General features: G+C 42.1%; 2 protein-coding genes across 8 annotated transcripts in view; one reads left to right on the forward strand and one right to left on the reverse strand.

Moving 5' to 3' along the window:
* The first annotated feature begins 246 nt into the window (after positions 1-246).
* The window catches only part of smarcd3b (SWI/SNF related, matrix associated, actin dependent regulator of chromatin, subfamily d, member 3b), a 42,410-nt gene continuing 15,565 nt past the window's right edge, over positions 247-27,091 (forward strand). The window contains exons 1-3 of one of the 7 annotated variants that reach the window (XM_035613799.2): positions 247-406; positions 24,082-24,284; positions 26,904-26,993. In XM_035613799.2, coding sequence (XP_035469692.1) covers positions 395-406; positions 24,082-24,284; positions 26,904-26,993 — 305 coding nt within the window. In that variant the 5' untranslated portion in view covers positions 247-394. Of the gene's footprint in view, positions 407-16,078; positions 16,479-20,124; positions 20,146-20,728; positions 20,750-24,081; positions 24,285-26,903; positions 26,994-27,091 lie in introns of those variants that run through there. The other 6 variants (XM_035613798.2, XM_035613797.2, XM_035613800.2 and 3 more) reach the window with 6 other exon arrangements.
* On the reverse strand, positions 4,026-5,621 carry LOC118288041 (E3 SUMO-protein ligase ZBED1-like). The gene is made up of 2 exons (XM_035613805.2): positions 5,413-5,621; positions 4,026-5,205 (listed from the first exon to the last, which is right to left on the reverse strand). Exons 1-2 carry the CDS (start codon positions 5,538-5,540, stop codon positions 4,827-4,829), a joined length of 507 nt encoding a protein of 168 aa, XP_035469698.2. The 5' UTR covers positions 5,541-5,621; the 3' UTR covers positions 4,026-4,826.

The raw sequence follows: 27,091 nt of genomic DNA on the forward strand, positions 1-27,091 counted from the left end.
GACGAATAGCATGTAGTCTAAATTTTAAATCTTTCTGACAGTAGCCCCCCAAAAATCCGCTCCTGTGGATAATTTGATGACACTCCCTGCCTGTGGTAATTTGTCATTTTATCGACTCTCCGGCGGAGACCGCGCCTGCGCCGAGGCTCCCTTCCGAACAAGGCTTCGCCAATCCAGGCTCTGGCTCCATCCCCGGCTCGCCGTCTCACAGGCCAGCCCTAATAAGACGCCTAGCTGCCCAGTAATGGGGAAGTGATAGGGAGACGCTGCTTTCTGAGAAGCCGTGAGGAAGTTGAGGAGTGAAAGGGAAGCTCCGCGCCGCGCCGGACCGGACATCTCGAGAGAGACACATCGCACAGTTGCTGTTATTGAGTAGCCCAAAAAGCGTATAGTGATGGAGAGAAAGGTATGGATGCTTATGCTACCTTGTGATACATTAGCACATTTTTTCCTACACCACTTTGTCTCGTTGAGTCTACGCTGCTCAGTAGACCATCCGTATCCACCATTATAACTATTCTTTATATATTTTTATGCTGCAGGCGTGTGGCCAGCTGGATTGGTAGCCGCCGGAGTTTTTTTTCTCATCCGTCTGTAATTTATTTTGCATCTAAAGAAAGATGCTAGGATTAATTTTCACCTCGTGTGGTATTTTGTCTATTCTGAGGGGAAGGCTACAGTGGCGTTGTTCACATTGTACTGATTGAGCATAAAATGGGGATGTGTTTGGGAATATTTAAGGGGAATCTAGGCTACAGTAGCTCTCTCTCTCTCTCTCTCTCTCTCTCTCTCTCCCCCTCTCTCTCCTCTCAGCCTGTCTGCATCATCACACAGCACACTGTATAGTTGCACCACCTCACCCCGCCACCTCCACCTACCACCCCTCCCCTCCCCGTTTTTCCAGCCGACGCAGACTCCAGCGCGGCTTGTTAACCTTGACTGGTGTGGGAAACAGACAGATTGGTAACAGAGGGGATGCACGGTGAAGCCCTGTCGAGATGAGCGAACCGTCATCTTGCTTCTTCTGTGCGCATGCATTAAACCCCCCCCCCCTCTCTGTCTCTCTCTCTCTCTCTCTCTCTCTCAAACACACACCAATTTTCTATATCCTGTCTTTAGCTTGCATATTCACTATGTTACTGTTTATATTGATAAAGCCCATGTAAATTAAACTCGGTATTATCGAAAAGTCTGACAGTTTGTGAAACAGGCTTTTTTTTTTTTTTTTTTTACTTTTTTTCCTGAAAGTTAGATGAGTAGATGGATACGGCGCCCCGGAAGGGGTATTTTTGCGAGGTATCTTAAACTACATCTCTCTTTTTTTTTTCTCCATTCCCTCTCCAGGGCTCCGTATATTATTACCACCCTGCCCTTTTATTTAAAAAATCTAATCTGGATTCCAATGATACAGACTTCGAAATGCTGTGCTTTGCTATCCACGATCACGTAATTCATTTTACTTTTGTCCCGGTTTTTCAATGTAACACTTGATTGGAACACCCTCATCCAGATACAAATATTTCATTATTAAATCTGGATTACCAGTGGTTTCAATGAAACGACATACTGTATCACACTTAAGGCTACTACAGTAGGTATGTTAACAACAACAGGTAGAATAGCAAGTGGAGTCACTCAAAGTGTATCTATTTAAAACAACAGAAAACAATACAAACAGCCCCTTCCATTTAAATGTCATGACCCCTCATCTGGCCCACAACAAATAAATAAAAAATAAATATACATTATTCAAATACACTGGATGTTTCAAATCCAAATTTTAAATGTCCAGTAGTATTGAAAAATAAAGAATATTTAGAGTTCTTCCCTAGTGCAGAACCTGTGCTCTAAGTTGGATCTGAATTCTTGTTTATTTATTTTTTTGCTGTAGTTGGGTGAGAGTGATTTCTTTTTCTGCCAGATGAATTTGTCTTTCTGTTTATCATTTAAGAAGTTCAGAACGAGGGACTGACTGGACATACAATAGGGGATGAAATTGTTATAAACTATTTTAAAGTGTGCGATTGTAATTCAAATTAAATATTTTTTGTTTGATATTGACAGCTGTTTTGATGATCATTTCAGGGGGACAAAATCCTACCATTTCAAAACGTCCAAAACATTTTGAACAACTCAGATTTAAAACCATTTAAATCCAGAGTCCGTTTTTAGTTATGAACAACCCATTTTCAAGATTAAATCCAATCCATTATCCAAAATCCAGTCAGATAACTTCTGAACAATTGGGCCCTGGTGTCTGTATGCTAAAAATGAAGCTACAGCCAGCAGCCATTTAGCCTAGTTAAGCGTTAAGAAGCGATGGGTAGTTAGCAAGTTCAAAAACAGAGGTGTTAAAAAAATATGTTATGTCATTAAGGGGTAACATGTTGGACTAGTCAGTTCATCTAATAGGCTTGACTATGAAATCAAAGATGCAGAACAACCTGTCCAAGTTTGATAGGCTGGCTTTATGTTTCTGTGCAATTACACCACGGGCGACTGTGGCTCAGGAGGTAGAGTTGTTCGTCCGCCAACCTTCAGTCCTTGGGCAAGAAACTTAACCCTAAATTGCCTCTGACAGCTCTTCAGACAGTGTATGAATGTGACAGAAAAATGTGCTGTAAATAGCAGCGCTGTATGTATTTGTGTGAATGGGTGATTGTGACTTTCCTGTAAAGCTCTTTGAGTGGTCTATATGACTAGAAAAGTGCTATATAAATACAGTCCATTTACCACAAATATACTGTCAACATCAATGATGTATGAAAGGATCTTTACTTGTTAACATTTGCTTGCTAGAAAGAAATAATTTTATTTACTGTGCCGCCCAAAGGCTACTGTTAGACATCAGCAGGTTCTGGCATTGTTTGCCAGTGCGTGAGCTGATATTGTGAGTCCTTCAATACACGTTAAAACCTCTAGTTAAATGTACGGAACTGTTCAGTTATGGAGGACATGGTGACTCATCTGCTTGTTGATTTCAAAGAGCACCATCATGCACTTCAGTTAGATGATCTGTATGAAAAAGAAACAGACATTTGTGTGCAATTAGTCAGCAAAAAATATGGCATAACCCATCTTATTTCAGAAAATTGCTGCTTGTGTGTTGGTTTCCTTGGATTCTGTCAGGAGTGTTTTCAATCCTATTTTTGTGTTTAAAGACGTTTTCCAGAAAGATCCTATATCACATTTCCCTACATTGTTGCAAGATTGTCCCACCGTGTATCCCTTTATCTCTCATCAGTTTTGCTTTGCATTTTAGGCTGTATAGATAGCTCTGAATTTGAGGTAATTTGTAATTTTCATTTAAACTAAATGTTTGCTAAAGAAGTGGTTGATCCTTGTCAGTGATATAGGCTCACTCTCCCTGTAAAGAAATAGGACTAAAGGGGGGCTACATTTCAAACTCCAGTCTTCCCTGACCCAGCTGCTGGCACAAAAGTAATACAGACTCATTAGTATGCAAAGGTGCTGTCACAGCTCCTTAGGTCTGATAGAGGATCAGAGGATCAGCTCAGCTCCTTTTACAGTCTTCTGAATGCTTGACCTGGCTTTTTAAGGAAAGCCACAGTCGATTAGCTACCCTTCACACACACACACACACACACACACACACACACACACACACACACACACACACACACACACACACACACAAACACAAACACGCAAAGTCATGTTTGAAATCTAGTTTGGGAGACCCATTAAGGTCGATCAAAACTTTATTTTTACCAGTAGTAAGATTTGATTGGACAGGAAGCTGCATATTTGGTTTTGTTTCCTAAATAGCAGGTCGCCCAATTAAATGTGCCCAGCTTTGTGTTTTGTGTTATTTGCAGGGATAAACAGACAATGGAGCACTTCCTTTTTTTGATGGTGAGGAATGTGCACGCTCAGTGGCTGTTTGTTATCCTGGAAACAAATGAGCTTAAAGTAAAGGTTTTGAAAACTATCGATTGCACCAAATGTGTTGACCATTGTCAACAGAAGGGTTTGGATAATCAAATCATTGTTTCAATTTAAAAAAAAATGCAGAACAGTTGCTGGGTTCAGCTTCTGAAAGGTGAAGATTTGTCTTAAAGGATATTGAACTGAACATCTTTTAATTGTGGATTGTTTTTCAGACAGAGCAAACAATCTGAAGACATTAATTGGTTCTTATTGTAATTTTTCACAGTTGCTGACCTTTCATAGACCTCATTGATTAATTGGGAAAATAATCTGCAAATTAATTGATAATGATAATAACTAGTGCAGTCAAACGATTAAAATATTTAATCGCGATTAATCGCATTAATGTCATAGATAACTCGCAATTAATCGCACATTTTTATCTATTCTAAATGTCCCTTGATTTCTTTTTGTCCCATTATTTTTTCTCATTTTAATGCTCTTATCATGGAAAAGTGGATTGGCTTGCTTTGTGAAAATGTGTTCAATTTCACACTAATATTCACACTTGGAGCAAATAATCTCACAATGTAACACTGTCCATCAATAAAAGGATGAAAAAAATACTTTGTCACACAAACAGCCCCTTCAACAGCCCTTTCTAAGGGATCGAAACTGGGCGATACAAAATAAAATTACAAAGTGCACATGTAGGTAAACTAAGACTCAGCCTATAGTGCAGTTAAACCATGGCTTAATATTTGTTTTTCTCAAGTTTGCTTTGAACATAGCAGTCAGGCTACTGCTCTTTATTCACCAGAGGCTCATCAACACAGCCTCTTATTTCTCTCCAGAAAGAATGAACAGTAACGGTTACCAATAAAAGGTAAGCTTACTACTTCTTTGCTTTGAGCCAGTTACTCAAACAGACAAGCCTATACAACATGCCCAGACAATGAAAACAGCCTTTCAGGAGGTACTGATGTGGCCGGTGTTGCTAAGTACTTGCGTGCAAGGCGGGCCATTTCACTGTGTGCCCCTTCATGTGTGGACCACCATTCCTGGGGACAGTCATCTATGCCAGTAAGAGGCTCTGCCTTGTAGCGCTCCAGACATTGCTCAGTACTGTCCTCCTCTTTATCAGACGAAGACTCGTGTGCAAGCATGAGATTTGGTTTCTTCGTAGGAGGCGCAGACGTGACTTGGTTATCCGGCTGTGCAGGCCTCTCCATCTCCCTCTCCCGGAGCAAGGCACGGACCGTACCCCACACCTCAGCCCTGTCAGGTTTGCTCAGACACTTGAGGTCCTTAAACCTTGAAATTAAATGAAATGCAACTTTAATACAAGTACAGGTGCAGGTATAACAAAATTGCGATCCCTATCTCTAGAGTGCTAAATTCAAAAATACAAAGTAAAAAAGGAAGTAAAAAGAAGCAAGCAACCTAACAAAACAAACAAACTGAGAGAAACACAATGCTGAGAATGAGGATGAGTGTAAGAATGAAGCATGGCAATCTGACCTTGGGTCAAGTGCTGTCGCAACTCTCAGCCATGTGATGTTGGTCTTCTCCTTGCGACCCTCCATGTCTGCTGCTAAGGTTCCCTTGAACTTGATCATGTAAGCTGGGTCGTCCTCAGTGACCTCCATCACTTGCAACAGATGACACAACGCTGGCAGCACCACTGAGCAAGACACAAACTTCTCTCCTCCCAGAAGTTCAGACACATACCTGCATTAATATAGAGAAGCACTTCAGTGGGGAACTAGTTAGGCCTACTGTAATTCACACAGAGTTCTCTCACTCACTTACTCACTCACTCACTCACCACACTCATACGCACACACACACACTCCAATCTTTCACACATGCATAGCCTACCCGCACGCACATAAACACACACTCAATCGTTAACGTTACTGTTCTGACACAGACCTACTTTGATTATTAAACAAACAGACGACACGGATACACAATAAATTACCTGCAGTGCTCCAGCACAGCCTCGAGCTTCTTCAGTTTCTCCAGCTCAGTAGTTGTTGGCATGGCGACGTTGGTTGTTATTGCAGGGCCAGTGCACAACTTTTTAAAAGTAAACTTTCCATTCAGAATCTTATTGGCATTCAATTTGGTGTCTCGCGCTCGCCTACCCTTTGGCTGCCTCGCAAGCTCAAACAAGTGTGTGCGGCGTGCCTGTTGTTTTGTTTCCGGTCTAGCTAGATACGGTGTGGTGTTGTAGTTTTTCTAACGTTACTAGTTGTTGCAACAGCATGTGAAAAAACTACAAAGTTTGCTAGGCCAAAAAGAACGTTAATCTCGCGATAAAAAAATTTACGCCGTTAAAATGGGTTTGCGTTAACGCCTTTAATAACGCGTTTAACTGACAGCACTAATAATAACCTTTCGTTGCAACCGGAATAAAAATTCAGGCCTTCTGTCAACCATTACTGTTTTGTCTTTATCTGCAATACTGCTGTACAAACAATATAAACTGACCAATATTTGGGGGGCTGATGCCAATATCAATTAGGGAATAAAAAATATCTGCTAACAGCTATCAGAAAAAATACTTTTTAAAAAAGAAATGCAATTGAGGCTTAATATTTTACAGTTTAACCTTGAACTTTATTATAAATAACAATAAATAAGAAAATACAAATACAACCAAATACATATAACTTAAATCAAAAAGTTTATTTTATGTAAATTGTAAACTTAAATGCACACCTTTTTTTTTGCATTGTAAACATCTTTGTTAACATTGTATTGATCATTGAAAACATCTAAAAAATAAATAACAACAACAATAACAATAATACAACCAACTAATCGATTAAGCTCTTATGCAGTGTTAGACTGGTCACAGTGCATCACATGGCAAATCTGAGTTGCAGCTTTGATGATTTTACACATACAGTCCATACAGTATATTTACAGTTTCAGTATTGAGGATGAATTTAATCACTTTTTCACACTTTGTCATTCTCCCAGTAACATTATGAATTTTTATGGTTTTAAGTAGAGTTTCTTTGCAACACAGAGTCCCCTCCAACAGATCATAATTTTTTTTCTTAAATCTCTGCTGTCTTACCTAAAACACTATCTGTGTTTTTGTTTTTTGCAGTTGCATATTACTCCCATGTATAATGTAGAGATAGTTAATAATGAGAGTGTGGACTTGCCTTAGAGACAAACTGTCTGGGTCCCAATGGTGCTACAGTTCACTCAGCGGCTGGTTGACCCATTTTAATGTTAACACGCGATACTGCACCATACTCTGATGTGTGGTGTACACTTTGTCCAATTCATGTCACTATCTATCCTTTTAGTTATTCAGAAAAGGGGATGAAAGCTAAATAATTTCAAAGAGATTAAATATTTCTTTAAACTTTTAATCTATTTTCACGATAAGCTAATTTGCTGATTATTTTTCAATCTATCCCGTTGCCAAAATAGTGAATTGCCTGTTAATTATGGAGAGAAATTATTCTCAAAATGGTCACAATTGTGTATCACAGATCTACAAGTAAAAAATAAAAATTACAAATGCATACAATGATTTGTGCGTAACTTTTGGCACTCACAAATTGTATTTATTTACAGATTGTTAAATGCGTGTCCTCATCTTACATGTGCGTGTGGATTTTTGAGACTCTTTCCGCTGTCCGCTTTGCAAAGATGCACAAATGTAGGCTGCGTTGAAGTGCTGGTGAAAAACTGGGACATCTGGACTTTCGGTGAATTTGTGTTTATGGGAAGGGGGGAAAAATGCTTTTCTAAATAGAAAGAATAACTCATCACCCCGTGATTAGAACACATACAATATAAAAGAAATGTAAATATATATATATATTAATATTTACTCATTCACATTTGTATAAATGTTTTACATGTGCACGAATGGCTTTGTATTTATGTGTGAATTTGAACACACATTTGCCAAAGTAACACACAAATCATTGTAGACATTGTCTTATTTTTTACTTGTAGATCATGCAATACACATTTGTGACATTTTGAGACTAGTTTCTCTCTACAGTTAATCAACAGATTGGTTAACCAGTTTTTTTGTTTTTTGTTTTTTTTAGTACATGGAAATTGTTACAATGAGGTGACATACTGCATCTAGTGTCATGAACATATAAGCATCCAGCTCATATGGAGTTTAGACACATAATTTGGGAAAATGTTGACATTGGTGATAAGAGAATATAACATCACATTGCAAAAAAAAGGTTACCTTACTAAAAATACGGCTCGTGCTTTTATGTAATAATCCGTCACCGGAGGGATTGTGGTCATTTCATTAGATCTAGGCCCATATGTTCTGGACCCTCGGGTGAAGAGAGGTGCAGAGCTGTCAACTGATCTCCACTTGGTGATGAGCTGGATGAGATGACGGGGAAGGCTGCCGGATAGACGTGGCAAATTGGGAACGTCTGGCAGAGGACGCTGTCTGTGAGGTCTTCAACTCACACCTGCAGAAGAATTTCTCGCACATCCTGAGGGAGGCACGGGACAAGGATGAAGAGTTGATCTTGTTCAGGGCCTCCATTGTGTAGGCGGTGAGTGGGAGCTGTGGTCAGAAGGCCTGTTCAATGTCATGTGGAAGAGAGGTGCAGAGCTGTCAACTGATCTCCACTTGGTGATGAGCTGGATGAGATGACGGAGAAGGCTGCCTGACAGACGTGGGAAATTGGGAACGTCTGGCAGAGGACGCTGTCTGTGAGGTCTTCAACTCACACCTACAGAAGAATTTCTTGCACATCCTGAGGGAGGCACGGGACAAGGATGAAGAGTTGATCTTGTTCAGGGCCTCCATTGTGTAGGCGGTGAGTGGGAGCCGATGTTCTGTTTTTACGTGTATCGGCATCGGCCGATGCGCGGCTGCTACGTTCGCCGATAGTTTTTTTTGGAGGCCGGCTTACCGCTGTTTTCCACTGGATGCGAAACGGCGACGGAGCCGATAGGTGTCAATTAAAGTCAATATGTGTATTTCCACTGACTCCGCACGGCTCCGTCACAGATCCGACGCTCCGCAGCCCTCCGGAGCAGATATGCAGGGCTTCTATTTTTGCCAGACGCCGGAGCACACACGCTGCAATTCAGCGCAAAACAGGTCGTGCGGGACAGGAAGTCGAGCACAGAAACAAAAATAAAACATACTTTAACTGTCAAAATAAAATACACCGTGCTCACGGCGGATCATATTTCCCTGTGCTACACCTTGAAAACGTCATAATGGGCGGAGACAGCCCTGAAGTCAACAGGTCAGAGGTTTTCAGCGACCAGTTCACCCCGTTGACACCATGGATGAGAAGATGCTGATTATTCAAGTCCAAAATCACCAAATCATTTATGATGGAAATAACTTGTTGGTTTGTGATTCTCTTTATAGAAACTACACCCTGTTATATTGCGCGATCACACGTGAATTCGCGAGATCTCGTGGGTCCTTGTGACGTCATGGCCGCACAGCAGCGCACCACTGTGGCGGAGGCGGTGGGGATTGGCGGACGGCGAAACCCGACACACTGCGCCGCAGCTCCGCCGCCGTTCCGCATCTAGTGAAAATCCAGCGCCCCCTGTCGGCCCCGCACCGAATCAGGCACGGCAGGTAGAGGGAGACGAGGCTCACGTCGCTCTGGAGCATCTTGAGAGTTCCCACCGCACCGGGACTCGTCCGCCCGCGAACAGGATCCCCTGCGCAAAGCCTGCTGCGCGGTCAGCGCAGAGACTAAAAAAGTCCACCGGCAGTCGCGCCCGATTTGGTGCGTTGCCCGACGGGGGGTGCCGCCAGTCCCAGCCTGCCGAAGCAGAGAGGGGAAAGGCGGGGAAGAGTAGGAGGGTATGGGGGGAGAAGAGCCAGCCGACGAGCAGATAGAGCGCGAGGACGTGGAGGATGCGTAAAACAGCAACCACGAGCCTCGCACCCGTCTGTCGGCGGCGACCGAGATTAAAAAGTCAATTTCCACGAGGCAAAGGGTTTGGAGAAAAAGGAGAAACACACAAACCCACCGGGCGCTCCGTCCACCGCGACCCACGACTAAGCCGGCCAGCGAGAAGTCATCAGAGGAGCGGCAGCAGAGCGGGGTGGGAGACATTGAATCCCCCTCCCACTCTCCGGAGGAGAAAGGAGAGTTGGTACCCGGCGGCCGTGCAGCGTGGCAGCCTAGGGCAGAGGCACCGCGACGGCGCTGGGTAAGTGGTTCCGGAGAGAGCGGGCCGGGCCGGAATTTAATTCTATTTGAGGGAGCAAAAGTAGTATCGGCTCCAAATATCGGCTCAAGAAAATCGGCAGTCCGTATCGGTCATCGGCTAAGCCTGATGGAAAAAAAATCTGTATCGGCATCGGCCCTAAAAAATCTGTATCGGTCGATCCCTACTACAGACCATCCGGTCCTTGTAGGACCAAAGTGAGAGCTGTGTCCGCATTCTTGGCAGAAAGTTGAATTTGTTCCCTGTGGGTGTTGGACTTCGCCAGGGGTGCCCCTTGTCTCCAATCCTGTTTGTAATCTTCATGGAGAGTATTTCAAGGCACAGCAGTGGGGTGGAGAGTGTCCCATTCGGGAATCGCATCACTGCTTTTTGCTGATGATGTGGTTCCGTGGCATCATTGGACTGTGACCTCCAGTGCGCACTGGGGCGGTTTGCAGTGTGAAGTGGTGGGGATGAGGATCAGCACCTCTTAGTCCAAGGCCGTGGTTCTTTTCCAGAAAACTTCGGGTTGGGGGTGAGATCTGCTGCTCCTTTGCTTTGAAAGGGGTCAGTTGAGGTGGTTCCGGCATCTGGTTAGGATGCCTCCTGGGCGCATTCCTGTGGAGGTTTACAGGGAACTTCCAACGGGGAGGAGACCTGGAGATAGACCCAGAATTCGCTGGAGGGACTACATATCCCATTTGGCCTGGGAACGCCCAGGGTGAGCTGGAAAGCGTGGCCAGGGAGAGGGATGTCTGGAACGCCCTGCTTAGCCAGCTGCCTCCGCGACCCAATCCTGGATAAGCGGAAGAAGATAGAGATGGATGAATGGATGGATTATTACATAAAATGGGGTAGTGGAGGAGTTATTCTGAGTTTCATGCCAGTTTTATTTTTTTGGGTTTTGGGTTTGTTCATTGCAAGTGACTGTTTTTCAGTTTATATTTGTGTCAGAGCCGACTCTGGTGAACTTGTTGTTGACAGCCATTTCTGTCTCTTTGATATGAGTTTCTTCTTGGTTTTACGGTTTAAGATCTTGAGTTAGTTCCTCATTCAGTTCATCGTTTTACCAGCTACTGCTCCAGTTTTGAAGTCACTGCAGTCAGCGTTGCTCTCACCCAATTGGTTAAAGGGCCCATATTATGCCCCCTTTTACACAAGTTACATTGGTTTTCAGGTGTGTGAACTACATGTCTTTGCCATTCCATGTCAAAACACCTCAAGGATCTAGCCACACAGCACCCTCCCCTTTCTGTATAAACAGCCCTGTGAGACTACGGTCGATTTCCAGCGCTTTCCTGCTCACTCCTCGCCCCCCTCCCTTCGTGTTCCGCAAAGCTCCGCCTCGCTCCTCCTCGCTCCTCCCCGGGTCTGCTGCCATGACAACAGTCGCACGTGACAAGGCACATACACGACGTAGAGACCCGGGAGGCCCAGAACACGTTCTCCATAATTACACACAGAGCACAAGGGGCTGGGCGATAGAACGTTAACGGCGGGAGGTAGCCGGCCGGTAGCCGCGAGCTCCGCCGCAAGCCCACAGCCGCGACCTCCGCCGCAAGCCGGGAGCCGCGACCGCCGGCAGCCGCGACCGAAAGCCGGGAGCCGCGACCGAACGCCGCAAGCCGGGAGCCGCGACCGAACGCCGGCAGCCGCGACCGAACGCCGCAAGCCGGGAGCCGCGACCGAATGCCGCAAGCCGGGAGCCGCGACCAACCACCGGCAGCCACGAGGTCCGCCGCAAGCCGCGACCGACCGCCGGCAGCCACGACCGACCGCCGGCAGCCGCGAGGTCCGCCGGCAGCAAGCCGGCAGCCGCGACCGGCCGCCGGCAGACGTGACCTCCGCCTCAAGCCGGGAGCCGCGACCGACCGCCGGCAGACGCGATCTGTTTTTCCGCACTTCAATGGGGGAGGTGCTGCTCAGGTTGGGGGCGTGGTCGCCCCAGTAGCAGAGTCAACTTACGTCACTTGATGCCCGGGCTGTGAATGGCTCGTTTACAGACCGTCTGCACGATCAACCCAAACCACGAATCAACGACTCATTGTTTTCTTTTCATTCTCCGTGGGCTGGCAGACACCCCAGATAACCAAATATACGTGGAGGCAGGCTGAAAAGGTGCCTGGAGCATAATATGGCCCCTTTAAAACATAGGGCAGATTATCCCATTGTCATGGCTACAGCAAACAGGATATGCCCCAAAGCAGGTAAGGCTTCAGGCTTTTTGGTGTGACGTCAATGCTTGTGGGTAAACTTGACTCACTACTGTTGCACCGTCTTTCAATCTGCTCCCACAATGCCTCCCTTTTTTAGAGCAATGTGAGCAGCCAAGGAGCTTAACCATAAACGCTGTCTGGATAAAGATGCTTTGTCCCAAACAAGCCTTAAAATCCAAGGTTGACCCTAAACTCTTAATCTGCAGCTTCTTAGGTTAGGCGCTTAACATATATTTGGAATAAAAAACTAAATCCTCAGTAGCACTGTTGCTTTGTGCATTTTTCACGATGTATTGTACCAAATCACTTTGATTACAAAATAACAGCAGATGCCCTATTATTTTCAGCCATCCTGGGAGACTTTTTCTCTCTTTCTATGCAGTTTTCTCTTCATTACATATGCCAAGCTGCCTGAAATTGGCCCTGAATCTCCCCTCTTTAATCCCTATGATAAAGGTGAATGTCTGTGGGGTTTTGTACAGTGCCTTTGATTTTAGCTGATGGCCATTGAGCAGCTTGCTGTGAGCTATGGCCTTCAAGCAGCTTGAGTTGGGTATTGTGTGCAGCTCATAAACTGAAGAAAGAGAAGAAAGGGTGCCCAGCAGTGGGATGGAATCAGACCTTCACTTCCATGCCCTCAGTACAGTCCATATCCACCCCTAGTGCACCTCGTCTTCTGTTATGTTAATGTTGCCACCGGGGAACTGTACGTTACACATCAGCACTGGTTGAAATTTGAATTTTTTGTATAGCTTTTCCCACTCGATTTTCCTTTTCCTCCTGATTAGAAAAGCAGACAATGAGTATGGATTTCTCTTCCTGTTTTTCAGTCCACTGAGCTTATTGCTGGTCAGTTCTGAGTGAACCATGCCCACACAGACCTGATGAAGCAGATTATGAAGTTTTGAGTCTTTAAATCTTTATAAATAACACATATGATTTTTTTCTGAAGTTTAACATAGCTGTTTGTTTATTTAGCCAGGAATATTTAATATTATAAAGAAATATTTTTAAAAGAAAAAGAGTTTCAGGGCCTTTAAAATGCAGCAAAGTCCACATGTGGGCCCTCATTACAGTTTGTGACTGCGGTGTATTTATTATTTCAAATGATGAGTTTATGTTCACAGTAGAGTGGTAGCTATTAGCCAATAAATTGATCAACAGGAAAATAAATAATAATAGAAAAAATACTTTTACTATCAAATAATCATTTAGATCACTTTTATAGCAAAAATGCCAAATATTGCCAAATTATAATATATAATCTGTGAGCATTTTAATGTCATTCTAAAATGAATATCTTTGGGATTTGGACTGTTGGCCAGAAAATAACTAAAGATGTCACTAAAGGTTTCTGTACTGTGATAGGATTTTTTTTTAGTTTTCTGACATTATATTGTGAAGGTGGATTAGTTTATTGATCAAAAAAGAATCAGCAGAAAAATCAATGATGAAACTACCCTTTACACAGGCAGTGATGCAGCCAATATTGCAGCCTAGAAACCCAGCCAGACAGTTTGCATATCATATTGTATGACTTCTAGTGTCCGCTCTGTGTATCCCTCCTGTGGCCAAATAAGGAATTGAAGAAATCTCAGGATAAAAAAAAGAAGATGTTTAGAAAAATCAAATAGGTAATTGGAATTTGGCTCCAAGTAAATTATCCAATCTCCAAATAATATTTTAAGATGCCTCATGCATCTTGTATATTGATCTTGAATGCAGCCTCACTCCATTCAAACAGTTAGCACCTCCCTGCCGAGCTGTATGCTCCCTCTCTTGGTCATTAATAATACTACTGCTGCTCCCTTACCCCCTGTCAGTCCCCCTCCACCCCCTTGTCTGCTACACACTGGGACATTACCATTTGGTGAGACTGACTGGCTTCAGTGAGGAGACGGTGGGGCTCCGGCAGGGGGTACTCCTGAACTTAAGGTTCTCTTTTGCATCATCTGAGCTGCTGGATTTCTTTGTTATCATTGAATGCCCACGTGCCCTTGCTGGAGACATGGGGGATTGGCGCAATCTCTGAATCTGTGTGGACAGGATCAGCTGGTTGAGACCTTTTGACCTTGTGGGAAATTGAGATAGATACCTTGTCTTCCCGTGTGTACTTCAAACCTGTGTCATGTGTTATGTAATGGATGGTTAATCTCATGCATTATGTCAATTTGGACTGATATACATTTTTTGACTGCAGAGAGGACATAAAGAGATTGAGGCAGTAGTAACAAATTTAACAGTTAAGATTCAGGTTCCTTATGTTCTTCAAAACCTCCCAAACAGACTAAATTATGGCAGTAGTACACCCATCTCAACAGTAGGTGTCACCACCAAGCAAACTAATGCTGAAAGTTGTCAGCAGCGCATGGGAGGGTCTATCAATAAGTCGATTTCAATAATCAGGGATGTAAAGAATTTTCTTGCCAGTGCTGGACTTAAGCAACATACCATTTTCTAACAAATATTCCTTGTGCCATTTTGTTGGAACAAGTTTGTCAAAATGTGGCGATAACTGAAGGAAAGATTTAGTCTTTGCCTTTGAAGATCTTTATTAACTGTTAAAACTGTTGAGGGTTAATTGTGTTCTACTTTGACACCTGGTTCAACACTTCCCTGCCGTTTTCCATCCAGGAGAGCAGAGGAAGAGGAAACAATAACAGTGTAAATTTGCCATCATGTCACTAGCCAAGCCCCCTCTGAATCTGCCCCACTTCAATTCCTTTGTCATTTAAATAACCTCATGAATATTTCACTACCCAGATCTGACAACTGGAAGAGGGGAGGTACAGAAGGACTGGCTGGGGAAGAAGGGGCAGAAAGAGTCATCAACTTCAACGTGGCATGCTTGTAGTCATTGTAACGACCTATGTGGCGACAAGCAAAGCTCTGACTTATGTGTAATTGGAGTGTGAGACAGCATGTCACGTCAGAACCTAAAAATCTGAGCCTGAACACAGTGAAATAGCCAGTATGTCTAATTCAATATCTCTTTATTTATTGCATCAAATTCTTCTGTCCTTGTATTTTTTGTATTTGTTTTCACTTTTTGGGGGGTTTTCATTTTCCCGCATTTTGTGGAGATAGCTTTAAGAACGCAGCTTGCAAGAAATGACAACAGAACGTAATTACACGTTTCAATTGACACAGTCACCTTTGCTGTGCAAACCAGCCTGTTTGTTTGCCATTATCGACTAGTGGGTGAAAGGTAAAGCTAATGAGGCAAGGGGAGGAAATACTTGTAACCTATGAATGCACTCTGACAAAGGCCAACACAGAATCATAGGAAATGAAGGTGCTCTTGATGCGTCCTTCTCCTTTTGTGAAGTAGCTTTAGAGCACATTAGCTCGCCTATTGTGAGACATGCTTTGTGGCAAACCGTCAAACATAATTCCCCTGATTCGAGTGACTTTGCTTTCACTTGAAGAGAATAACATCACCCTCCTCCTCATCATCAACACCATGTCATTACTTGATCATATATGGCAGTTTATATGTCTACACATACGTTAATGATATGCAGCATGGCCCCTTTAAGAGCCCAATGTCCTTTTTTGAGAATGAGTCCAAACTCTGAGCTCTGTGTGTGCTGACCGTGGCCTCTGGGTTGGTCATCAGGGGGAAGCTGCAGAAAAGGAATGGCTTACTGATTCTAACCTCCCCAGCCCCCATTCAGACCAAACAGCAGCCTCTCTCCCGCTGCATGCCCTTATCTACCAATGGAATGCAACAGCTGTGCGGGGGAGCAGAAGGGTGGGCTGGTCTGAAACCCCCCTGCCAGACCCCCGCACAGCTCCCCCACCACCTCCACCTCCAAGGGGACGTGCTGGGCTCCTGAAAGGCAGCTCAACTAAAAAGTGAGCTAGACACAGTGAGAGACTCGATATGGCTGCTGCACATTCAAAATAGAGGGAGAGGGAGGGAAGAGAGAGAGAGAGAGAAAAGGAGAGTCAGGGACAGGCAGTGCTGAAAAGGAGAGCACAAAGAGAAGGAAAGTGGAGCAGGGGAGGGGAACAGGAGGCTGGGTGAAGGGAGAGGGAAAGACAAAAGAAGGAGAGGGGAGAATTAGCAGGGTGAACGGAGGGGCTGAGCAAATGGCTACGGAGGAGACTGCGGGGGGAGCCAGGAAAGCCACCAAGAGCAAACTGTTTGAGTTCCTGGTCCATGGAGTGGTGAGTGGTGCTGTCTGTCATTCCTATGAAAGGAGCTGAGCTCTGGCATGCATCTGTTCAGTGTGTGTGTGTGTGTGTGTGTGTGTGTGTGTGTGTGCATGAGTCGGCGCAGCAGCAGCGGTCTGTGTGCAAGACATAGCTGGGTAAGGCTGGCCATGTGAAGGTTATTTCCAGCCCCCTGGATCCCAGCCTGTTAGGAGATGACTTGAGAGAACAAGAAGTGGAGCAGCATGGATGGATGGAGCTGGACGGGAGAAGGATGGGGAGCAGAGGATTTCTAGCACACAAACACACACACTCACACACAAAAATGGATAATATGAGGAAATAGAAGCTAAGCGGCAGCAGCAGCAGCAACAAAAAACAGCCAGCTCCCCCTTTGGCTAACAGAGGAGCTCACTGAGCATGCTTCCCTGAGAGTCATAGACAGAGGGGGGAAATGACGAGTCCACTCATAACGACATAGTCAGAGTAGCCTTCCAGGCAGCGTGTTGTGAGGTGGGGGAAGGATTTGAACCTGTAAGGTCAGGAGACAAACGGATGTAGTATCGTAGACGGAGCCGAGGCAGACTGCCAATCCTGGAAATCTTCCAGAACAATCAGGCTATTCATGTGAAGCTAGCATGAGATGTCAAGTCAAGTGTTGCTCATGGTTAGGGGTTAGGCAACTATTACCATAAGGCCCATACTGCACATGACAAACAGAACATGGAACACAGAAGTGGTTTGTTTTGAGTGTTGAAATGGATGTTTAAGTCTTTGTACGTGACACTGTTTGTTGCGGTGTCAAAAAAACTCAAAAGACACAACTTCACAAAGCTCAATGGGACATTGTCAAATATCTACTTTTTTATCAGCAGAAACATAAAATCCAAAGATATTAATTGAAAATGAATGATACTTGACAATGGATCACAACAAATCCTGAAACTAGAGAAACTGGAAAAGAACGATATGCTTTTAATGTATCATCAGTTGTTGCTGGAAAAATGTCTGGAATAATCAGTTGTTTAGCTAAATCATTAGTGATTGTTGTTCTTTCAGATGGCTTAGGGTTTCAGCTTGACTTATTAAGTTTCTTGTGGGTGGTTTTTAGCCTTTGTTAGAGAACTTATAATAGAGGAATGACCGGAAATGACAGGGGAAAGAGAGATGGGGACTAACATGCAACAAAAGTCAAGGCCAGAGTCGAACTGAGAACATTGCAGTTCATGGCCGAAACGGACACGATAATTTGATGATTTTCAGCATGACACAAAACTATACAGCATGACACATTTCACCATAAATATTATTAAGTCCATCTGACTCCATAACATATACCATGTGGCCTCTAAATTCTAATTAAAAGGAATTTCACCTTTTCACACCTTTCCTGAAACCTGGTGTCGCTTCTTAAACCCTGAAGTATTTGGAGAAGGTATTTGGGGGCATTCTATGCCTTTAATAGAAAAATTGAATGTGAGACAGATAAAAAATGAATGAACTAAATTCGGTAATGTTGCGGTCCATGATCTGTATCTTAAACCTTAGGACACAACGGTCCACCTGATTTTAGTGATTTTTTATTGGTCTGAAGATAGAGAACTGTAAAATCTCAAAAATGACCAAAAGAAATCAACAGAATTTTATGGAACAGAATTGTGTTTTTATGTTTTTTAAATTTATTTTTAACCTAAAAATCATCTTATAACCCTTAGATTAATCTAGTGATGGCCTTTGGGGTTGTGACACCTGGGTAAGAAAAGTATTTCAAGATAAACTTTTAGAGCTAAACCAGTTTGTCAAATTGTTTTGATAGTCTATTTAATGTTTAAGTTATGTTTTTGAATTTAAAGGGTTAAATCTCCCACACAGTTTTTTATATATTGATGCAAATCAACTCAAATTAAAGCTGGGACTTGGCAATTGAATGTAAAACCCATTTTTTATATTTGCAATAGCATGTGCTAAAGCTCAGAGCCTGAAGATCAAGAAACTATGTGTGACTATCCAAATACTCATGGCCTTGACTGTAACTCTTTAGTCATAAATGTTAATTTCATGCTGTTGTTTTTACTTTCTCCAGAACTGAATTTCACCTCTGTACTGATTCTGAAACTTGGCATCACTTCATTCATCCTCAAGTACATTGAAATAGTCCAAAATACTTGGTATTAGCTTGTTAAATCTTTACATGTCTTAAAGTCCCAGAACTTGCTTGACTGAGCCCTGGTTTTAGACATAACTCTATTTTAAGCAGTGCTGATGTTGGGCGTAGTTATATCAGGTAGATTTATACACTGAAACAAGATGAGGTATTGTTTCTCTGACAGGAGCAGTCATTTCCTTTGCACAGAGACAGACTTCAGGATACAACAGACCAGATGATTGATGAGATGGATGAGTATGTCCTCTCAACAGACCAATTAACCTTGATGAGGCTTTGGCTGCTCCAAGCAAAATATTTCCCTCTGCTTATTTTCTCTCATGTGCACCTCTACTCTTTCCTCTGTCGCCCCCCCCACATTTTAAGATGGAAAAGTCTTGTTATGATAGTTGTGGCAGGTTCCCTTACTGTGTATTCTGCAGAATGGAGAAATATTTATAGTATGGGATATGGCGAAGATTTGGCGCAGTTTGTTAGCTTGTGGCGAGGGATGACGTTTCCTTTCCTCTCATTGCTGACTGAAGTTTGCTTCAGTAAGCTTTTCGACATACACAAACCCACATGTAGATGTATTTACACAGACCAACATATATGCAAATTAGGGGTGTTGAAATTAATCGTTTCTACGATGCATCGCGATGCGGGAGTGGACGATGCTGCATCGATGCAGTGACGGACACTAATCGATTATAGATTACTGCCGTTACTTGTTGATTTTCTGACCGCGGATGGACAAAGTTTTACAGTTCAAAATTACTTCCTGGTAGTAGTAGCGCCTGTCAAGGAAATAGCGGACCCAGCTCTGCCAAGAATTGATGCTGTAACCGAGCTTTTATTGTTACGCCTGTACTGTATCATTCATACAAAATAATGACACGGAGACCGTCGTATGAACCAGCGTGATCCAAGAAGGGGCAACAACAACTTTATTTATCACCGTCAAACACTACAGCGCATCCACTCCCTTTTTCCGTTCTGCCCTTGACAATAAAACCTCAACTTAAAATCACTCAGCATTTTGCTGAGACAACCCAAAAACAGATTCCAATTAAAATGTAATGTTACATAAATAAATTAGCTTACACTACGTTGCTGTTTGCTAAGTGTCCTTTTGTAGGTTAGAATAATAAAATAAAAAAGGGAGTTCATTTATATCTGACAGCTTTGATTCATTGATGAAAACGTAGCCATGATGTGCAGTAATATCAAAAATGGAAGATGCTTCGCATTGTGATGCATCCTGATGCATTGTGAAATCGAATTGAATCGTATCGTTGCCAGGAAAATCGTAATCAAATCGAATTGTGAGACCAGTGAAGATTCACACCCCTATTTAAAGCTACCTGTACTTTTGTGTTCCAGATTCATTGTGATGTCAGTCACGATCAGGAAGTGCTCTTGTCCTGTGATGTTTTGTAGAATACAGGTTACAGCAGTACTGTAATTTATTGCACCTTTCCAAAACATAAGGATTTATGCATTATTTTGATGACCATTTTCACACTCATAATGTAGATGGTAAGCTTAGCCTCTATTTATTTTGATTTATAATTAAATTTAATGTTAAGACATTTATTTTAACATTTTCTTTTATGAATAAGTGCACTATATAAACTAACAGGTTGATGCCATTTTAGTATTTACTGTTGTAAATACTCCTGTTGTCTGCTGTGTTCAGACTTAAGTATTGTTGTGGGGTTTTTTCCACATTCAATAAGTGTCCTTTCTTGGCTAAAATAAAAGAAGAGAGGGAGTGCTTAGAGTCTGACTGCTTGTATTAACTGATGAAAATGTAGCCATGTTCAGTAAAATAGAAAATTGAGAGGGCAACGCATTGTTATGCATCGCGATGCATCGGGATATCGAATCGTTGACAGGATAATCGTAATCGAATCGAATCGTGAGACCAGTGAAGATTCACACCCCTAATGCAAATACTGTACATGCAGGCATTGTTGTGGTGGCTACCAAAGGTCGTAGTGTTCCCGCTTCAAAGCAACCAGTGAGACTGTGTGTTGTGTGTGTGTGTGTGTGTGTGTGTGTGTGTGTGTGTGAAACATATAGTCTCTCTTATCTATGATGATGTCTAGCAATGTAGGGATAATCCACAGACCTTGCCATGGTCAGTTATCATTTATTACTTTCCACAAATAAATAGTCCTGATATAAACATGTTCACAGTGAGGTCTCTGCATTAACTAGACATTTTTGAGAGTTCTTCACCTAATAGTTATACTGGGTAGAGGGCAACAACTTTGACATGGATACCTGGTATATTCAGCCCATAAATCCAACACTGTTTGTGTGGTTAGATACCACTCGAGGTTAATGAGAAAAATATGTCCAATATATCCATTAATGACTCATGCTCATTGATTTGCTTTAGAGATAATAATATATAAAGGGATAGATAAATGGTATGAACAAGATTGCATGATTTCTGACAGTGGAAAAATTCATATCGTCACATGGAATATTGTATATATTCTTATGTCCCGGCCTCGGTACATACTACACAGCGACAGTGTTATCTAACAGCTCTACAGTGAAGCAACAGCACAAAACACTGATAAAGAGATCTCTTATGTTGTGTAAAAATTTGTATGTATCATTATGAAACTCTGGCAGGACAAATATAGTATATACAGTATAGTTATATAGTAGCATACTACACTCACAGAATCTCAATTAATTGAGTCATTATTTGGTAAAAACTGAGAAAAAGCATGTGAAACCAGAGAATGATGGGAAGTCAAACGATTATCAAAATAATTCAATTTCAAATTTCGAATTTGAACAAAAGTGTCTGCCAGATGAATAAATGTAAATATAGGCATGAGAAGTATTGGTAGACATTTGCAAAATGAATTGTATAATAATCAAAGATGGCACACCGTGTTCTATTTCTAAACATGTTTTAACAGCCTACAACTATGTTCATTAGTTGCTTGGAAAGTTTGTTAAAACAATTGCACAATATTAACAAATCATCATGGTAAACCTCCACTAAAGGTTAAAAGATTCGATTGCTGGCTGGCAGTGCTCCAGGCTGAGCGTTGGAGTGGAGTACCACTCATTGTGTGCGTGGATTTAGGGGAAATTCATCTTACACATTATCCAGCTATGGCTCTCTGTATCTGTTATGTGAAGAGTTTAAATTCTCTAGACAGCCGGTTGTAACTGTAGCGAAGTCTGTCTGGGTGAGTCTGGCTACTGAAAGTCTATTCTGATCTTTGTTTGGGGGTTGCTGTCCAGCTTAGGCAGGAAGTAGACATAAAAAGAAGGGGTTCTCTTAAGACTCCATAAGGTGACAACAATCAAGCACGAGGCCCCAACCATATGTTGTTTTGTCCTCTCTCATTTGGAGACCCATCTCAGTTGCGTTGGCACTCCCAGCCCCCCACCCCCACCCACCAATGAACTCCCAGCCAGAGTGACAGCACCGCCTGCTCTTATCACAGGATCTGTGCTCAGTCACCATTTCAAAAGGCACAGAATATGTCGGCCTCAGCTTGTCAAATGCTGTCATAATGTGTTCTGAGTTATTAAATCTCCCTGTGAACATTTTTACACAATTCAATATGTAGGTTTTTTTATTGTGTATTATTTGGTTGTTTTTATTATTACCTCGTTCTTTGTTTGTTCTCTGGGCTTTTTTGTGTGTTGTGTGTGTATGTACTGTCAGTATATATCATCAGATACTCTGTGTGTGCAGTATGTTGGTGCAGTAATCCACATTTAGAGGTTACAAACATTATGAGATGTTGGAGAAATGTGAGCGTACACAATGAGCTTTCAGCTGCCCTCCATCATTTACCCATTCTGACACCAAATGTAGCGGGCAGTTTCTGTGCCAGTTTGGAAAGAGACCTATTCTATTTTTGCATGGTGATGGATAAAATTATGTATGGACTTATATTTGTGCCGCATTTTGTGCACACAGAAATTATTTTTTGTAACAGCTATATTTTGTTGATAACAAAAAATATTTTGTGTTCACAATATGTATTTACATGTTTCCTACTGTCCACAAAAGTGCACAGTGTTGATCCCTTACAATCCGTTGTATTGCTCAAAATGCCCCGTCACACTCTCAAGAAAGTCACACAAATATAACACTATTATAGTTTCTCTTTTGAATAAGAAAGGTCATGGAAAAATAGAATCTCATCATATTTATGGTTTCAAATGTCCAATATTGCACAATGTCTGTTCTTTGTAAAACAGTGATATCAATATTTTTTAACAAATTTGTCCACATAATGCATTTTATTGGTACATAAACATAGGTACATCTAATGTACTTAAGTACACTCTTGAGGAGCTTGCTCTCTACTTCAGTACATGCATTTACTTCATATTTCAACTCCACTACATATCAGATTTTTACTCCACTACAGTTATCAGACAGTTGGAGTTTTCAGCTACTTTTCAACGATTTTTAATTAAAAAAAAAAAAAAAATATGAAAAACTAATACAATGTAAAACAAAACCTTTTAAGTTGGAGTTCTTTGTTCTGGATCAATTGAAAAGATGTTTTTCTATCAAACAAACCCCTTCCTGCTTCTCTGACAATAAACTGAGGCGGGAGGCAGCTGTTGCCATGGGAGTGACAAGCACAGGTGAGAGTGTTCTCAGTTGTTCCCAGGCGTCAAGACGAGAGTGTGGGACTGTGGCTTCTGACACTGTTTGCATTGTTTAGGAGGTGTGTGTGTGTGTGTGTGTGTGTGTGTGTGTGTGTTTTTAGACATGGGGAGAGAGGGTTTGCACTTTGCGCAACGACTCAATTTGGTGACAAAATTTTAGTCTATTTTCCAGCCATCAAATCTGATTTTTGTGTAAAGGAGATTTGAAAATACAGAAACACGTTAGTTATGCTTGCTCTTGGCACGGTTACTCTTGTTTTTGTATTTTCTGTGAATTACTGTCGGTATCTTTAAACCAGACAAAATAGGGCTAAATCTCTGCTCTAACACTATCTCTCCTCCTAAATCACATGTTGCATATTCCATGTGCTCTCTAATGTGTCTTAGAGTGACATATGTTGAATTTCGCTCCATTTGAAGCTGTACATTGACGTCACTGAATTGCACAAAGTATATTGCTCTTCAACAACCCAGCTGTTGTTTGATTGCTACATGGTGACCAAAGGTTTCCAAAGGTGGGATATATGTAAAGTGGTTAGTTTTGCCCTTTGTATTTTGGTCCCAAGTTTTAGATTGGCTTGAAATCTAACCAGTTGTAACCTGAATTTTATTTTTAAGAGGAACTATCTGTGAGGTTGGGATAAGGAGCTGATTTGACATTCTTTGTTGAATCTCTTCTTCATGATTTTTAATGTTTCTTTTGTTTTAGTTTTAGAACAGTTTTATGTGATTATAATTTCATCAGAAGATTCAATAGAGAATGTTTACTACAAACGTGATCCCCTCCCCTTTTTGGTGTCTTCCCAGCGTCCTGGCATGCCGTCTGGAGCGAGAATGCCCCACCAGGGAGCTCCCATGGGCCCCCCCGGCCCACCATATGGAGGAAGCCCAGCAGTGCGGCCCGGCCTGCCCTCCCCGGTGATGGAGCCCAGTCGCAAGAGGCCTGCCCCCTCCCAGCAGGTCCAGCAGCAACAGCAGCAGCAGCAGGCAGTCCAGAACCGGGCCAGAAAGTGAGTCTGAATCCAGCTGACCTCCATCCGGCACCCAAATACTGTATGACTTAAATACAGCAGCTCCTCATGTATCTGCTTTTGTGTGATCCCTGATATCACTGAGACAACCAAACTCTCAACTGAATTGAAAGTCTGCATGAACAACAAATCTGACTTTGCCCATTTTTTATTGAAATATGGAATTGGCCTTGAATCATGTGCAAGCAGTGTAAAAAGGTCAGGGAACCAAATCTCAATATTTAATTTTCATAAAAACTGGAACATGTTCAATTTAGCTGATCTGTATCACTTTTGTTTAATCGTTGATTACACATATCCTGATCCTTTAACTCACAATGGGAATACATTTAGAGAAAGCAAAAGTTTTTATTTGGCAGTTTGTGATGAGACAACATCAAACACAAAGCATTTGAGAAGTTTGGCCTATCCTGGATCAGCCCCTTCATTCGAATCCGCACCAAAATTGAATGGCCGAGGACCCGCCCTCCACCAAGTTTGGTCAAAATCAGTGTATACGTTTTTTTGTAAACCTGCTAAAATTATATCAATAAACAAAGGAACAAATCAAAGGTGAAAACATTCTTTTGGACGGAGGTCACAATACACACATGTAGGTTATTTTGCAATAGTGCTAAAGTGATTAATAGGTTCATCAATGAGCCAGGGGACATAACGTTGATTAACAACAGTTTTGATAAATACTCTAATTGATAATCCATCATAAAAGTGATTTCTCAATTACCATGACCAAGAGTCCATGTGTTCTTCGGTACAGCGGTTCTATGAGCTAAATGCTAATGACAGCATGCTATCATGCTCACAGTGACAATGTTAACATGCTGCTTAGTATGTTCACCATCTTCACCATTTCGTAGTTTGTTAGGAGGCTAACATTAGCTAAGTAGAAGTAAATACTACAAAATAAAGAAAAGATTGATCAGAATGTCATTAATTTTACAGGTAGTGGACATAATATTGATCTGATGATGGTGCTAGATGAAACGTTAAGGGATCACCGTTAATTAAAATTCATCCGGAGGAGACCAGCAATCTATTCAGCAGTTGTTGAGCTAAGTGGTGGACATACAGACAGACTGAGATTTCCATCCACCAGCATAACTATTCAAAGGAGTAAAGTATTTGTTGTTTCCAGCTTCTCAGATCTGAGAATTAGCTGCTTTACTCTGCAACTGTAATTGGAACATTTTCTGGTTTTGTACGGGTTTTTGACTATCAGACAAGTCAAGCCATTTAAAGACTTTTCTAAATTGTTTTCACAAATTCTTAAAACAAAAGAATAAATCAAAATAAGTCAATCATAAAATTATTAATTGTTTGGACAGTATGTATCTATGTACAACAACAGTTTCATACTCCATTCCATACTTTCCTAAAATGTCATTTGGAAAATCCAATTAGAAAAGTTTACACTGATGAGAAGTGAAATCATAACTGCTGTGTCTCCTTTCAGTTTTCAGGCTCTCTCACATTGCTCCACTATTTGCTGATGATTCCAGTCACCACAATGACTCACTCTTCACTATACGTGTCCTTAGAGTCTGGTCATCTGTCTTATCTATGTGGTATCCACACAGCTGTCTAAAGACATTCAGAATCTCGTTGTGCTTGGGCGTACTGTTACATAGTCTAGTCAGCTGTACAACTACTCTAAGCCTAAGATCTGAGCATCAGTATACAGGCACACACATGCACATGCAGAGTGGATAGATGTCTTCTGTATAAGGAGACAAGTGCGTGGCAGGTGTGGTCATTAAAAATATGATGGTGTTGAATGCTCTTATGCTTTCTTCTTGAGAAACCAAATTCATCCATCGATCATATCTTTTGGTTTTCAAAACAGGGACTTTCAATTTACTATTTTAACTCCCTGTTAAAACCACATTACTGTTGAAGCTCTGATCTTTTGTCCTGCCCTGTGTAAGTCCTTGAAGTCAAACCTAAAACCTTCTCTCACTGCTCACACATTGTTACTAAGGGCACTAAGGTTTTTTAAGAAAAATTGTGAGATTTATGCAGAAATTAACCAGGTTTATCTGGGTGATAAGCCGGCAGTTGCTGATCAGAGTTGAATGTTCTGGTCTAGAGCTGGTTATGGGAAGTAGAAATGCTCAGAATAATGTGAATAAAAAAAAGGTTGTGAGTCTTCACCTGCACCTGAGAACCCATTGCACATTACTACATCAAAGCAACATCCACATTTGCAATTACCCATCCTGAGCTGAACAAAAAAGCAAAACTGTCACACTGCTTGTTTGCTCCCTTCCCTGTGATCTACAAGTTCACAGTTTGTTCATTATCAATGTATTGTCTGTCTGTGTGTGTGAAGCATGACTGTTTTGGTTCACTGAGAAACTTTGTTGAATGAGCGTGTCCCTCAGATGAGTAGGGCGCCTCCCAGATCCTCGTCTGCTGCACTTTGTGTGTGCATTGACACAGTCACACACCCATCCCGTCTGAGTTTACAGTTTTTCACCTTCTAATAGACTCTTGAACTTAACACACATGCAGACATACAAACAGCCAGAACCTCCAGGTGTTGCTCCTATACTTTCTGCCACTGACCCTCGCAACCTTCAAATCCTCACCAATTCTTAGGAAGCCAGTCGGATTCCCCGGAGCCAATGAGATGCCGGCGAGGCAGATGGACATGAGAGAGCCCCAATCAGATCCCACGCTCGGATCAAAGTAGGAGTTTATTCTGCTGCATGTCCGTTTTCTTACTTTTGATGACTCTGGTCTAGTAAGGCTTTCACCTGAGCCCAGCACCCCCTGAATGAGTTGTT

Source organism: Scophthalmus maximus, chromosome 16 (genome assembly GCF_022379125.1).
Source record: "Scophthalmus maximus strain ysfricsl-2021 chromosome 16, ASM2237912v1, whole genome shotgun sequence".
Taxonomy (NCBI): domain Eukaryota; kingdom Metazoa; phylum Chordata; class Actinopteri; order Pleuronectiformes; family Scophthalmidae; genus Scophthalmus; species Scophthalmus maximus.

What these genes read in the sequence shown, in the direction of transcription:
- LOC118288041 (XM_035613805.2), bottom strand. Translation starts at nt 5,540, where the DNA reads ATGGAGGTCACTGAGGACGACCCAGCTTACATGATCAAGTTCAAGGGA. An exon ending in GCGACAGCACTTGACCCAAG is followed by an intron (nt 5,206 to 5,412) that starts GTCAGATTGCCA and finishes TTTAATTTCAAG; the next exon opens with GTTTAAGGACCTCAAGTGTC.